The sequence below is a fragment of the Aquila chrysaetos genome, chromosome 8 (genome assembly GCF_900496995.4).
Source record: "Aquila chrysaetos chrysaetos chromosome 8, bAquChr1.4, whole genome shotgun sequence".
Classification (NCBI taxonomy): Eukaryota; Metazoa; Chordata; class Aves; order Accipitriformes; family Accipitridae; genus Aquila; species Aquila chrysaetos.
In genome coordinates this window covers 16,302,908-16,318,400 of record NC_044011.1, presented here as the reverse complement: position 1 = coordinate 16,318,400, position 15,493 = coordinate 16,302,908, and the positions used below count along the sequence as shown (strand labels likewise).

The 15,493-nt window shown below is 42.7% G+C and overlaps 1 protein-coding gene across 6 annotated transcripts in view; it reads right to left on the bottom strand.

Moving 5' to 3' along the window:
• Positions 1–4,427, bottom strand: part of SCAF8 (SR-related CTD associated factor 8) — a 168,906-nt gene extending 164,479 nt beyond the window's left edge. For 5 of the 6 annotated variants that reach the window (XM_030022347.2, XM_030022348.2, XM_030022349.2 and 2 more), the window contains exon 1: positions 4,036–4,427. In XM_030022347.2, the coding sequence (XP_029878207.1) occupies positions 4,036–4,065 (30 nt within the window). In that variant the 5' untranslated portion in view covers positions 4,066–4,427. Of the gene's footprint in view, positions 1–3,234; positions 3,431–4,035 lie in introns of those variants that run through there. The other variant, XM_041125372.1, reaches the window with a different exon arrangement.
• Positions 4,428–15,493: the final 11,066 nt, after the last annotated feature.

Sequence of the window (15,493 nt, the reverse complement as noted above, 5' to 3'; positions counted from 1 at the left end):
AGCATGCAAAAAAAATGGTAAAGGCAGCATCATGGACAGCAAGACTTAACGAAGCTTGTAGATGAAGACATTTGTGCCTGTATGTGACTAAAGATATTGAAAAACTTTGAATGAATAGAAATGCTATGTTTAATTGAACTACGTCAGTGAATTACTATTGCAGTTTTTAATTAAATAAACATCTAAGCTGAATTTGCCCTTGAAAACTTAAATAAATGTCCTTTCAAGATTCCTGTTATTCAATACTTAAGAGATACAGTTAACACAGCAAAACAAAGTATTACTTCAAATATCCAGTTTGTGTTGTACTTAAAACTGATTTGTGATCTCCATTTCCCCCAAAATAAATTTCAGTCCTATGGCTATTTACATGCCTGTAAAACTATCTACATTTATTCTACAGATTCATATTGAAATAAATTAAAAAAGAATTAAATGTGTTTCAGAATTAAGGCATCCATGGGTCTCCTTTCACGCTTGTCTGCACACATTCTTCACATCATAAAGTGAAAAATAATTTGGAAATACAAAGCTCGCCACTGCAAAGGACAAATACTGCAAGAAAACTCTGGGGAGTATAGCACCCAAAACCAACTTCAGGTACAGTACCTAAAACCAATGTGACAATAGCTAGATTTGAAGCTGACAGCAAGACTTATAACACTGAACTGACTATATAACAAATACTGAGTTTTAATTATGTAAGTCTGTAACTAAACCATTACCATCTGAGTGCCGGAACTGCGACAGTACGCACGCTTGCCTCTAGTCCATTTCAATTCCTTGTTAACAAAATACATTTCATAGAACATATAAAGAATTTGAAACATTTCAGTCATTTTCTTCTGTCAAGACCTGTTCTTAACTTTGATGTTGTGCTTTTCAGAAAAAACTCAGGGCCTGAACTGAGACCTGGAGGAAAATGATTCTACAATGGTTAGCCTTCATGATGTCAACTGCAGCAAATGATAAACCATGTGGTATAAACCATTGCCAATTACCTTAACGGTATACTAAGCCAGTTGTACAATATTCTATTTATCAGTTGCCAAGCAGTTTTAATCAAATAGTAAAACATCAACAATTACATGAAAACAATACTGAGCATGTTTTATTTAGGAGTGTGACTATTTCTCATCTTTAAATTTATCTTTCCCAAGACTTTAAACGTTAGGGCTATTTTTCTATATATGATTAGGTACAGCACTGACAATGCCACGTATCATCACTAGATGTTGAACAGCTTTCCACAATAGCTGGCACTACTTCCAGTAGTCAGAGTTCAAATAAACTTGAGATATTTCTTTCTAATAAAATCAATGGCAAGCCTATGTTAAACACTTAAATTCTGACTGTCATATAGGATAACCGTAATACAAGATATTGCTCAGCTCACACACACATTTGGAGTAGGCTATGCTACCTGGATGGACAGCTGCCTTTATTTTAGCTTCATTGCAGAATCCAAACACAGCTCCTTCCTTTAAAAAGACTCAAACAAACAAACAAACAAACAAAAAAACAAACAAAACAAAAAAACCAGCCCCAGAAGTACCCAACCTGCAGACGTAAGTGTTTAAATGTATTCGTAATGTTCTTTCTAAAGAGTCATCTGGATTTCACCAGTAAGTTACATAAACTGTTGTAAAACTGAATGCAAACTGTGTAAGAGAAAGTATGGTATAAGTTTTTGTACAATTTAGTCTACTCCATCGCCTGCTAAATTTAATTTACATCTATTTTAAACAAAAAATCTCTAGAACAGAACTCTGATGTCATTTCTGGAGTATAACATGACCTTAAAACATAATATAAACAAAGAAAAGGATTTTTAGAAGCGAAGTACAAATATTCTATAAGTTAATCAAAAGCATTTAGGTACAGCACAAACTACAATCTACAGACTCATACACTTCAGGTACAAATATTCTATAAGCTAATCAAAAGCATTTAGGTACAGCACAAACTACAATCTACGGACTCATACACTTCAGCTACTTTACATATTTATTAATCATTTCACAGTTCTAAAATGCAAAATGTTTGTAGGTCAGTTAGACTAAGTTAAAGTCAAGTTCTGCACTGGGTACAGAGGTGTTAAGAGTGGCTAGCAATGACACTCAGGATTCCCCAAACTGTAGCAAGTCTTGTACCATTTACTTCCAGGATCATGGGCTTAGTCATAGCATCTTTAAAACCTTCCTACCAGTGTAGCCCAGCATTCAAATACAGAGACACAGGTTAAAACTGAAAGAGAAGTCATAAAAACAAGTCTATTCATAGATGCTGTCTATTTATACCATGGGAGATAAGTTGGTTAAAATGTCATTGCCTGAACTTCTGCATTTTCTTTTCCGACAACCCAAAGTTTACTGTTTTTCAAGCATTTAAAAGATTTAAGGCATATTCTAAAGGTCTCCTCTTCAGTACAGTTCTCACCTTTCTTTCTAGTACTTATATCTGAGTGTTCAGCAAGTCAGAAGGAAGTTGTTTTTCAATATGAAAGTGAAGACTTTTGCTCACACTAGTAGGTATATACAAGAAAAAGGTTCTAATCTACTTATGTTATTCTGTTCTTGCAACTAGACTGGTCCTTTCCCCCACCTGACAATATAGCACATAAGCCAATCAAAAAATAGGAAAAAAAAGAATAGTTTCTAGCATTTATTTTTCTTCTAGTGGCCACAATGTAATTTCTTCTACTTAAGAATTCAAATTGCATAAAGTGCAACACCTACAATTGCACATCAGTTATGGCTGTTCAACTGCTCCTGAGTTATTAGAAAGTACCAGCCCATTTTAAAAACCTATCTTATTGTGGCTTGTAGAAACAACATGGTTGGCACATTGTTCCACTACAAATCAAATGAGCTTTTTACAAACCTAAACCAGCACTGTATTTCTTAAAATCATTAAAACCGTACTACATTTCCCACTGGGGGTACCAAGAGGGCAACCCAGAGCTCCGATATGCAAGCAGTCTGTAGAAGTATACATTGTAACCAGAGCTGATACTTTCTACCGTTAATATAAGTAAAAATCTGTTTTTTAAGATGTATTACTTCCTATAAAGAAAGTATGTATTTATTTCCCTTGCTCTTACATTAACTTAAAAATATAAACAACACAAACTCTCGCAAAGAGGAACAAAGCTGAGATACCACAAGAACTATCTCGCAATAAAATAAACATTAACTACCAGCACAAAAGAGCAGCCAAGTGCCGTATCAATACCTGAGCCTGTAAGCGCGTGTTTGTGGGTGCCGTACCCCACTCAGCACAGCGCTCTGGTGCACGACCTGAGCTCCGTGCAGGACGTAAGGAATGTCTGCTTCCATCCTGACCACAGCGAATATGCTATTCTCAAACACGGAGACGAGCCTCTAGGCCTTTGTATTCCCATCCCCAGATTTAAAACGTAGCTCCGCGAGGTGTTCAAGTGCGCGCTGGCCGGGTGCGGGCACACATTTAACAAGCGAGGAGGAGCAGGGTGGCAGAAGAGGCGAGGGACGCGGGGAGGAGCACAGACCCCGCGCCTGGCGATCCAGCAACATCCCCCCGTCTCCCCACCCCGTGCAGCCTCCTCCGGCCGCTGCGTGAAGTTGGCCGGGCATCCCCCGCCCCACCGCACGCCAGGCGCAGGAAAGAGGCCTCCTCCACCTCGGCCTCCTCCCGCTCCCTCCTCTCCCCTCAGCCCGCCGCCAGATCTATTCTTCTCCGTTCAGTCTCCCCCAGCCTCGCGGCGGAAGGAGGAGTGTTTGGGGGGGGGGGGGGGGGGGGATGTCCTCCGTTACCCTCTCCCCCCTCCCCTTTCCCAGGGACGGCGACCACGGCCCGCTCCCGCCCGACGCGGGGGGGAGCCCCCGGGGCTGCCCGCGGGAGTGCTCCCCCACCCCCGGTCCCCCTCCGCCGCGACGAGGCCCCCCCCGGTTCCCGCCCCCTCCCCGCGACGAGGCGCGCAGGGAAGGCGCCGGGCCCCGGGGACCCGCCCGCTCCCCGACCCCGAGGAGAAGGAGCGGGGAGGGGGTTACACACCTCGCTGTTGAAGGCTTTCACGGCCTCCATGTCGCGGCGGAGGCGGGAGCCGGGCGGCTTCTCTCCGCTGATGGCGGCCGGGCCGGGCCGCGGCCGGGAGGGGGGCTACTCTCGGTCTGTGTGTGCGTGTGCGCCTCGCTCAGGGGCCGCCGGGCCTCCTCGCCATGGCGGGTGGCGCAGGGGGCGGGCGCGGAGGGACGCGGGCCCCGGCTCGTTTCCGTCTCCTCCCGGCAGCGCTCGGCCTCCTCGCCCCGCTTCCCGCCCGGCGGCGCCGACGTCCCCTCCCCCGCTCGGCTCCGCTCGGCCGCGCCGGCAGGAGATGGAGGAACAACGCGCAGCAGCTGCGGCGCGGGCGCCAATATGGCGGACACACGGGGGCTCCTCGCAGCGCAGCTCCGAGAAGAGCCGAGAGCGGCGCAGGCGGCTACAGCGCCACCTGCCGGGCGGCGCCCGCCCGCCGCGCCGCGCCACAGAGGCGCTGACGGGATGGCGGACCGCCCCTCCCGCCCTCCTCCGCGCCGGCCCCGGCCCCGGCCCCGGGAGCAGGCGTGAAGTGAAGGGATACGAGGACAAGGTGTTTAACGCCGCGGTGTTTCGTCACCGGGGGCAAATCCAGGAGTTCTCGGGACACCCTTTCCCCTGTTTCCGGCTGAAGGCCGGATCGCCGGAGGGAGGCGGCCGTTTGTCTCCTCACACCTTGCCCGCAGAGCCTCACCTACCAGCGAGGCCCGCCGGGGAAACCGGGAACGGCATGCAGGCTTGAAGAAAAACAACAGGAAAAAGGATCAGCAGGACATTCTGTGGCATCCTGGGGGAAAAAAAAAAAAAAAAAAAAAAATCATAGTTGAAAAAAATCTCAAGCAATGAGCAAAGAATGTTATTGATCAAGAGGAAAGGAGAAAAAATAACAACATCATAATGCAAATCAGTCACAAGTCCCAGGGCACCTGCTACATGAATATTACAACTTGACAATCTGACACCCAAAAGTCTCCAAATCCAGCACCAGGCATCAAGCCATTACTGTTTCATTACCCAGGGCAGCATATTCCCAGGTTAAGTTTCTGACAGGGTTTGCTTCCCCCTGAACAGCAGTGCGACCCGTGTCCCCCGCCGCCATACCAGCCCAGCAGAGCACCTGCCTCTCCCTGAAGCACGAACACCTCACTCAGCTGAGAAATCCCAGCAGCAACAGCTGTATCAAAGAGGAGGACTTGCTTCCAGGGCATAGATTTTTTTGTTCCCTCAAACACAAAGGCTGCCACATGACTCACCTTCATCAGGAAGAGCCTCAAGGAGCTCAGAAGCCTTGAGGATGAAACCTTAGGTTTGTCTTTAGCTGCTGTTTTTCCAGAGCTCTGTTACGTTCTTTCAACTCTACAGACACAGCGGAGCTGTGACAGCATGAATTAGGCTCCAATCTGAATTGCATTTCATTATTTTCGAGTCAAGACTCTAGGCCATGCTCTGGATAGACTGCACCCTCCTGCTCTTGCAAGTGCCCCTCAGACTAGAGCCACAAGGGCTGTTCATGGGCAGTGAATGCTCCCACTACAGACCAGAGTCAGGGAATTCCAAACTGAAGTGGGCTTTACTCAACAAACAAGGTAACTTATAAGTTAAGATAAGCATTTGAGGCAGACCTGGAATCCTACAGCTCCATTCTTACAGAAACACAAGAGATATTAAGTCTTGTTACAAACAGAATTGGAAGTTTTCCCCCCAAGAGGCTTACTTAGAGGAGAAGCCCATCTCTAGCAATCCCTGTTGTTGCAGCATCAGGCCATCAAGAGGGTCAGGAAGCTAGAGCAAATGCCCTGTTAGGAAAGGATGAGAGGACTGAGTCTGTTCAGACTGAAAAAAAAAAGATGGGCATGGGGTAGGGAGGGCACCCAGTCCAATACCTGCAAAGTAAACCAGCTGAATAAGGCTCCTTAGTATTTTTTGTTTATTCTGAAACAATTGAATAAGGCTCTTTAACAGACATACACAAGCAGGCAGTGGTCTTAAATTAAAACAGGGGAGGTTCTGACACAACTGAAAGAAAACCTTTTCCATTGTGAAATGGCCAAGCAGTGGAGCAGGTTCCCCAGGGAAGCTGTGCAGTCTCCATCCCTTTCCAAGGTCCCATAGGATAAAGGCCTTAGTAACCCACTCAGAGCTCACAGCTGACCCTGCTTTGAGCCAGGGATTGGACTAGAGAACTCCCAAGATCCCTTCCAAGCTAAGTAACACTGTTACTGTATGAACTGCATAGCTCAGTGCAACCTTCTGGCAGTCTTCTGCAAGAACCGGCCCCCCTTCATAGATGATTTAAGAGAAGCACACTATGCTTACCAGGAGGGACAAGGCCTGTGTTCCTCCTTTGTTCTTTATTTTCCTGTGCGAATTAAGAGTATATAAAATGTGAAGAGGCAACTCTGTTCAAATTATTGGGAAGGCTTTACATGGGATCCATAGTATTACAAGAGCAACTGGTAAAACTTTTGGCTTTGTACTCCTTTGGAAAACTTTACCGAAATACTGTAGTTACAAACAATCCTCCTGGATCTGGTAGGTTTCCTTTTAGGTGAAATTGGAGCAAGTCTAGTTTTCCTTATTAAGACAGATAGAATACCACACTGCACAAGAAAAAGCTTTGCAAAAACTATTCTGAAATTGGCCTCAAAGTGACCGCAAAACTCCCACGCAGCTGCTTTTTCAGAATATTTATTCCAGAAGCATAAGTTATTCCAGTGAAGGAAAGGGAAGAGCGAATAAAGAAGAAACCGGAGAAGGAGGGGTAGGATTTACACTTAGAGATACATGCACAAAGCCTTGACCTCAAAAGCACAGAGCCTGAACTTGAAACTAAGTGGTTCCCCTCCCCCCCATATTTAGCCTGTTTGCTGTAGGTCTGTGATAAACATTTAACAAATATATTTACCACTTAAAGAGTTTAGGTAACAACGCCTTTTAACAACCCTGTTGAATTCCAGCAGTAGGAAAAAAGCACAACCCTGAGTACATCCCTGATCTCATAAGGAGCTAGCTATCATCCAAGAATAAGAAATAGGCTACAGAATTAATACTGTAATACATTTTCAATTATAACTAAATGTTCTAAATTAAGCAAGCATACAAATGAAGTAATATCAAAACAGTATTAGTGCAGAAACACTGGCTCATTCTGGGGCAAGGCCACCTTGCCCCACGAGACTGTCTAATTCAATGACTTGCACTATTACTCATAACATACCAAAGCTGGGAGATTTCTCATTGTGTTATGGAGCAGAATGAGTGACAGCTTACTGTGCAACACAAGCTTTCTGCAGTTCCAATGCTCTGCACAACTGCCAAAACTCATACCAGAAACTTCAATTTTGCAAATAAGATCCCACTTGCTTTCCAACAGCAATTCCAACAATGAATTATATGTGGGACTTGCAATGATGGGGCACACTTCCTGTGTGGGTGCAAACACCTAGCTTTACAATTCTGAGAGAAAAGCAAGACTGAATAGGTCTTTAATCTGCTATTTAGTGGGTTTTTTTCCATAAGAGAAGGTAAAATAGGTATGCCTGCGTTTTTCCTACTTCTGAGAACTCCAGATATAGACTCAATAGATCACACAAGTGTCATACTGGCAAATGCCCTCAAGAAATCCTCCATCCAAGTGAGCAATTCCCTGTTGTTTCCTCTCAGCAGAAGAAACTACATGCAAGTGTCAGGAGGGAGAGCCGGTGCTCCAGTAGGGACAGAGAACAGAGGAAAGTAGATCTGTTATTAGCCACTTGTAGCTCCAGGTAAGAGAATGTCACTAAGTTTTCTTTGCAATAGCTCTCCACACTTTTTTTGAGTGCACTGCTACAAGTCATCCTCCATGCACACTGCCAGTATCTACTTAATTTTTCAGTGCGTTTTCAAGGAGCTGCTTACATTTTTGACTGAACTTAAGCACATTTCTCTCCTCTGTCCTTCTTCAAGTCTACCTCATCTTCCTCTTTCATTTGCATTTTCAGTTGCCATTCCTCCTTCACTATAGCCATTGTAAAAGCTCTTAATATGTAACTAAAAGTATAGAAATAAATTTCTATTGAACTTTTCCTGAATTTGTTAGACATATGTTCACATAAGGAGCTCTTTTTTCAAGTACTTAGGGATTTCAGAGATTGTAAGAGAAATTTTGAACCTTTATATTTGTAACCAGATATTGCTCATGATAGCCTGGTAATTGGGAACCCCAATTAGTTTACCACACAGTTCCTTCTGGTCAAGCTTGACTTACCCTGAAAATCTGGTGCTTGTCCTAGCATGATGGTGTCAGACTCTCTCAGCACGACACCACAGAAATCACCTCAAGATTACTTTATTGGAAAAACACATTCAAAGGCAACTGAAGCTTTAATTTACAGGCCAGCTTCTGCTCTCAGATGTACACTCTGTAAGTCTGTGTTGATTTCAAAGGGAACTGCTTTTATCAGGAAAACAGAAGAAAGACTTCGAAATTACCTTCAAGGAACGTTTCTCAGACTTGCTTGTAGGAGGTTGGGATAACCTGATGCAAGCGTGCTGGCAATAAAAGTCACACCTACTGTGGCATTTCCAACATTGCTAAAATAAGCTCAGCCCGGAAGCATTTCCTAATGCTTTCTTATTCTGTACAGGATTCTAATCTTGAAGTCTGAACTTTGTGCCATCCTGTTTCTGATTATAGTGTACAATTACAAGGTAGAATGATCATTGTTTCCTATAACTGCATACTCACCATTTAGTTCTGCTCCTAACAAGGCAGTTCTTTTGAAATAAAGGTCAGACAATGGTTTTGCAACAGCAATTGTAGCATGCTTATATCATTTTAGTGTAACAGCAGAGCTATGGGGATAGAACATCCTTATGATCTCAGCTTGCAAATACAGTAAAAGACATAACATATTTTATAGCCAATTCCAACCACAAACATATCCATTTTTTGCTTGAGGGAGGCTCAAATTGAGACAAAATTATAAATAGTTTTTCAGTAGATCCATATAAAAATATGTACTGAAATCTTCTTCAAGAATTCAATTCCAGTACTAAACCCCAAAACTTTCAAAAATACACTTCAAGGAAAATTCAAGGAGGATTAATTGATACATTTCAGACATTATAAACAGCAAAAGACTGTTTATTTGGGGTGGTGCTGTTTGTAGAGCAACAAGCAAACCTAGGGACAAAAAGCCTGAAGTGAGAACGTTAGAAATGGACTGAGAATACTTTTTAATATATTAAAAAGAAAGGGAAAAAGTATTTACCAGCTGGCTCATGTTCATTTCAACATACAGGCTGACAGCAAGGAGAGCAGACCTTGACCAGCAATTTGGATCATTCCTTCACATTATGTTACTTTCTCTATCCTGCCCATACATGTGAAAACTCCAACTTGCAACGATAAGGCTGCAAAACCAGAGTTCTTTCTCCCAGTCTGCTAAGACGATCTCATTACAGAGCATAACAAGTGAGCACAATACATTAAGAGTCATTTCCATCATTTCTCTCTTTACTGTCTCAAGCAAATAACGTAGGAAAGTGAGCAATTTTGGTTCAAGCTTTTTTTTGTTTTAATTTGCTTCAAGCTTAACAAATGAGACCTAGACTATCACATTCATTATATTAAAAACACCTACATAGACATGAAATCCAAATTTTAACCAATGCCTAAGATTACTTTTTCTATCAAAAGAAAGAATGCGAAATACCACAATAAAGAGAATAAAACCACCAGGCAGATCTCCTAGGCATAGGCCTTTGCTACAGATATATATGGAACTGGACAAGTTTTTCTGCAGTGGTTGATCCAGACTCACAGCATGCATCTGTATTCCAATGCCTACCAAAGTCACAATCTGTAGAAGACCAGAAATGAAGGAACAGCCAAAGTTTATTTCATACTGATTAAACCTGACTGTCTGCAATGCCTAATCGACTACTAACAAAAAACGTTTGAGGAAGAAAGAGATGAAATATGCCTTCTTATCACATTGCAAGTTTTCTCATCATGTTCAGCTGTTAAGCCTGATTTTCCAGTTTCAGGACTACTTTTCTGTCAAGTTATGACCTCATTACAGTCATATCAGTTGCACTTTTTTTGTCTAAAAAGATGGAATTCTTACCTCTTCTATTATCTTCCAGTAAACAGTAATTCCAGTTAGCAAAGTAGGTTATACCCTTTCACTTACTTCCTCTGTTAGATCTTGGACAGTGAGGCTCAGGTCACGAGCGATTCACACAGCAATAGGAGAGACACCGGAAGTCCATGGTGGCACAGACTGTACAGAAAATCTGTTTTCTTCCCAAAAAACACGCTTGTGTTTTACAAAAGAACAGGTCAGTCTGACTGAAAGCCTTGCACTGGAAAAGTTAAATGGAAACAAGCAGAACAGAGATGATTACATGTACACATGCAAGGTGTTGGCCAGCATAAAAGTCCAAGGAATTTTAAATAGCCACCACCTTACCTGGGGTGATAAGGAAAATCCTGGAAAAAAATCACCAGCTACTTACAACTTTTGCAGAAGAAACTTACATAGCTATGCTTTCTTTATCCTTTTATATACCTATTCCAATGTGTTTACTGAAAACACATACTAGAATGATAATATTTGCTATTTACACTATTAACTGTGTTTTGAAATAGTGTGTGTTCCTGGCACAGCAGTTAGCTTTTTGTGTCAACACTCAGATTTCTCTCTAGATGTCCTAATAAAAATTTCTTAATTAGACTAAAGCATATATGGATGGAGTAAAACAAGCAAAAAAAAAAATGGGACCCATTGAGTGTAATGCTCAAGTTCCGCATAAGGAAATGATCATCCTTCTTGCATGTTATTAAACACTCTCTGTATTCTTCAAGCAAGGCATAAGCACATGCTTACTAGTTTTTGCCATTAGTTAGACCATCTATAAGACCAGTAGATCAGAACTAAACCAAAGGAATGATGACAAATCCCCTTCTTCCTCCTCCAAGAAGTAAGACTTACCTGTCCAAGCTCAAAGACAATACAAAGATTTAATAAAGAAAATCGCACAGCAAATATTTAAAAGAATCACAGGGTATGCAGGTCAACCAGATATCCTCCTCTTTTGAAAGTGTAGGCAGAAGAGAGTAAGCAGAATCCCTGATATAGCAGGAGATGATAGTGTGGCACACATGGAGCTTGATGGGAAGAAATACAGACACCTCCAGTGTGTGGAGGATCCTTTGTCCACTAAAGTCAAGTGTTTAATAATGTCTAGAAATACCTCTTAATGCTTCATCTATCCAAAAGATTCAAGAGTCCACAGACACACACTCCTTACATATCTTTGTTATCTCTTGGCTAATAACGAGCACAAGACAGTAACTAACAAAAGTTACTTGTAAACTCCATCCAGGGAGGAAAATTCTTGCTACTTGAGTGTAGTTACTTTTAACACTCTGAATTTGATGCTTATTTGACTTTCATCAACTACATTTTTTATATGTGTATATATATGTATGTGTGTGTAAATACAGTTATAGCTCTTCATTATGAAGGATAATGAGAAACTGGGAAAACTACAAGTACTGTGTAGCTCTGCAAAACACCACCTAAACTGTAGCACAGGCCATGTTCAGTCAGAGCTATGAAACTCAGCTGGGTTGAGCTGACACACATGCAGTTATTCAGGTGTGCCAGCACTGCATTTCCCAAACTCTTGCAGCCATACGGGGGAAATTAGCTCCTCTCATGCATCCAAACTACTCAAGTCTCCAGATGCAGATCCCTGGATTCAGAATTCAGCTCAGGAAGATCAACTGGGGAGTTGGCTGGCTCAGGTCCAGCAGAGCTTAACAGTAACATTACCAGGTGCGTCTTTAAACTTGTCAAGCACAAAAGCAAGAAGATGCCTTCTAGATATGAGTGGTCCCCAAAACAGTCTAGTTAAACCAGCATGATACTTTAATTCATTTCCTTCTATGGCTCACTTGAAGCTCTGATGTCAGACCAGGGAAGAGACTGTTACCAGAAAATATGTCTAAATTTTTCTGAAGCTCAGGAAAGTTTTTGTTCTTTAGTTTTAAAGCCAAAATACAGGAGAAACCTTTTTTTTTGTTGTTGACACATTGAAACAGGCACAAAGTTGCATTTTCCCATGGTAATCTATCTATCATTTGGAGGAAAAACCCCTCCAGTATAGTTTAATACGTAATTCATTTTAAAAACAACTCACTTTAAGAAACAAAAACCCAAACAAAAAAAATTATGCAATTGCTACAGTTTCCTAGTCCAAGACTGTGCTTGCCCAAACACAAGCTGTACAGAAACCACCCTTCTGGTTAACCCTGACAACCACCCTCTTGTGAGTGTTAAACCCAGGACTGCATAAAATAGTATTGGGAACAGCACATTGGCTGCTGGTACCTGAACTAGTGAAATCAGGTACATGGCTGGAGATAGAAAGCAAAGGTTCATACCGCCTCTGTAGGAACACCGATACCTACTTCACAACATGGTCTGAACCACACTGTTTGCTTTAGCTTTGATACAGGACAACTTGTAATCCACCTAGCCTTTTTAAGTAAATAGCTTTTGCTAACAAGGTACGCTTTGCCGTGCTTGACATCCCTAAGTATGTTCCACCTTCAACTCTCAGGCTCTTAAAACTTACACTTCTTAAGGGAATTTATAGCCTTAATGTAGGATAATAAGAAGTATATGGCCTATATAGCCTTTCAATTCCATATAAAACTACAGATCCACGGGTGAAAAATATTACTGCTACAAGGAAGTAAACACTGAGAAACTTTATATTCACTTATAATAAGAGTTGTTCTTAGTGTAATCTAATTGTGGAGGTTTTTTACTAATAACAGATAGATCTTGCATTGGTCAGAACTTCCTGAATAAGGTATTCAAAAAAAGCTCTTTGTCAGATTTAAGACTTTGTAGCTGTAAGACCTGGACTGTTGACTGTCAAAGATTTTTGAAAAGTAACAGGGCAGAAATCATTTTCGAGCTTGTATTTTATAGTGGTCACTCTCTTTAAGGGCAAGCCTTAAGGAACTAGCACTGGTATGTTCTTGGTGTCTTAAGTGAAAGATTAGTTTGCCTAGGTAATAGTACTACTACAAGAACGTGAACGTTCAAGAACATTTTGTATCATCAGATCTGTTCTTTATGTCAGTGCATTAGTCGAAGAATTGCTCTCATTAAGCAGTGATGGAGCTAGCCCAAATCACTCAGAAGTTGCTAAATGATGCATTCAAGAGCACAATAGGGCACAGAAGAGGCAAGGTTTAGATATGCTTGTGGAGCTTTCCAGCTAAACAGCAAAGTGATGTTACAGTAATGCTTTAAAGACACACCTACCCAAATTCCCCCTAAAACAAGATGTAAAAACAAAAAAATAAAGCTTATGTCTCCGGACCAGAGCCCAGCCACTGGTGAGATGAACTGTTATGAGCCAGGTGATCCTTCTCAGTCTTATGCTTACTTTGCAAAATTCACAAGACAAGATTATATCATTTAAAAACTCTTACACAACCAGAAATATGGTATGTGCCCTACTGACCAAAAAACCCGCATTCACGCATAACCAAATTCAGCATTTCAGCTTCATATGCATCTATTCAGGTATAATTAAACTGACAAGAAGCTAACCTACAATCTGCAAAAATACTAATCTCTTGAATGTCTGATCTAAAACCACTCTGGTGATGGTACAGAGATAAGTGAAATGCAGAAAGTCTACAAACAGCATAAATAATTAAAAAAGCATAATGTATTAATAACTTTTGCCCAAGTTTAACAAAGTTTTCAAATGCAATTTTGCTTGGGTTTTGCTGTATTAAAATCCATATACAGAGAAGTACTAAGATTTATTCTTATATCCTTCAGATAAGAGATACCAAGAGAGTTGTTTCTGAGAAAAGCTTTCCCTGAGCCTCGGTTTTCCTAGCATGCTGACAGTGTTTAGAAATGTATTACAACAGCACTCCCAAAAGAAAATTTGCACCAGCAGTTGCCACCTCACCGGTTAAATGGCTTACAAAACCCTGCACTCCTGGCTCCTGACTTTTTTGGGCCACAGCCTGTAGTCTCTTCTCAACTTTGTGTCATGCTTCTTTACCATCAAAACTTTTTTTCCAAAAGCCTCCTGAAGGAGATATAGTTCTGTGGAACTTGGTCAAGATGATGGAGCTACCTAGTAAGCCAGCACGGCAGAGGACTCAGCCTGCACCCAGCCTTGGACATCCAGCCGCAAACCAAGAGCTGAGTAACTCTGACGGTAGTTTTAAAAGTAGAAAAGCTGCTGGTAGAAGGCATTATAGTGTTTTAGCTCTGGGCTTAGACTGCATTTAAGGCCCTGCAGGCTTTTTTTTTTTTTTTTTTTTTTTCCTGAGACACTAGAAGTCAGCCCCGGTTCTCCGTGCAGGCAGCCCTACACCCATCGAGAGCAAGCTCAGCTCTCGGCGTCCCCAAAAGCAGCGAACTTCGGGTCCTCCCGTTGCTCATGGTTCAAGACCGTGCTTAGTGGGCTGCCTAACCCCGGCTCTTTCCCTCGGAGACACAGCATTTTTCCACGGCTTCCTCAGAGAGGAGTATCCCCCCTCCAACCCCAGGGCTGCCAGCCTCGCTTCGCCCCTGCGGGGGCCGCCCGCCCCACCGCGACGCAGCGCTCCCGGGCCCGCTCCGGTGCAATGGCGCCACCTGGTGGCCGCGCATGGGAGCAGGCCCCGCGGGCGGCTGGCGCGCCAGGAGCGGCGCGCCCCGGCCCGGGGAAGCGAGGCTTTCCCCGGGGAAACGGGAAAGAGCGCTCCCGCGGGCAGCCAGTTTCTTCACACGTCTTTTTTCCGGAGCGAAATGCGGTTCCCTTCCTCTGCCTACCTGCCCCTGGTATTCCTTCTTTCGCTGCCCGAATAAACCCCTCCACACACATACCACTCTTAGGGCGATTTTGCCTGCAGTCAGGAGGCAGCAGCTCCCCGTGATGCTTGCCCAAAGTACTTTGCAATACAAACCTGAAAGCCTGTACCTCCCTGCTTTCCCACAGGTGTTGACCGTCCTTCACTCTTGACTCTCTCAAAAATCAGTACATCCTCTCCAACAGCATGGCTTTAACAATGCAGCTCAAAAGAGGTGGTTGATTCAACATTAGCAAGCCAGCTAAGCATATTTATTTTTCAGAAAGTCCTTCTACCTCCCCCTTCCATTTCCCACAGGTGGAAGTGATTTTACAAAAAATCACTTCTGCTAAAGATCTAGACTAACAACAGATTGCTTTTACTTGTATACTGCTACATTATGCTAATTATATATGCCATATTAAAACAAACCCCAGATTATTAGCAAGGCATTTGCACTTCAGCTACAGTTTTTACCTATTTTTATTCAGTTTAGGTATTCCAACTCAGCTGAAGTCTGCATGCATTTGCTTTGGCTTAATAGCAAGATTATACCTAGTGTGCTTTGCATGC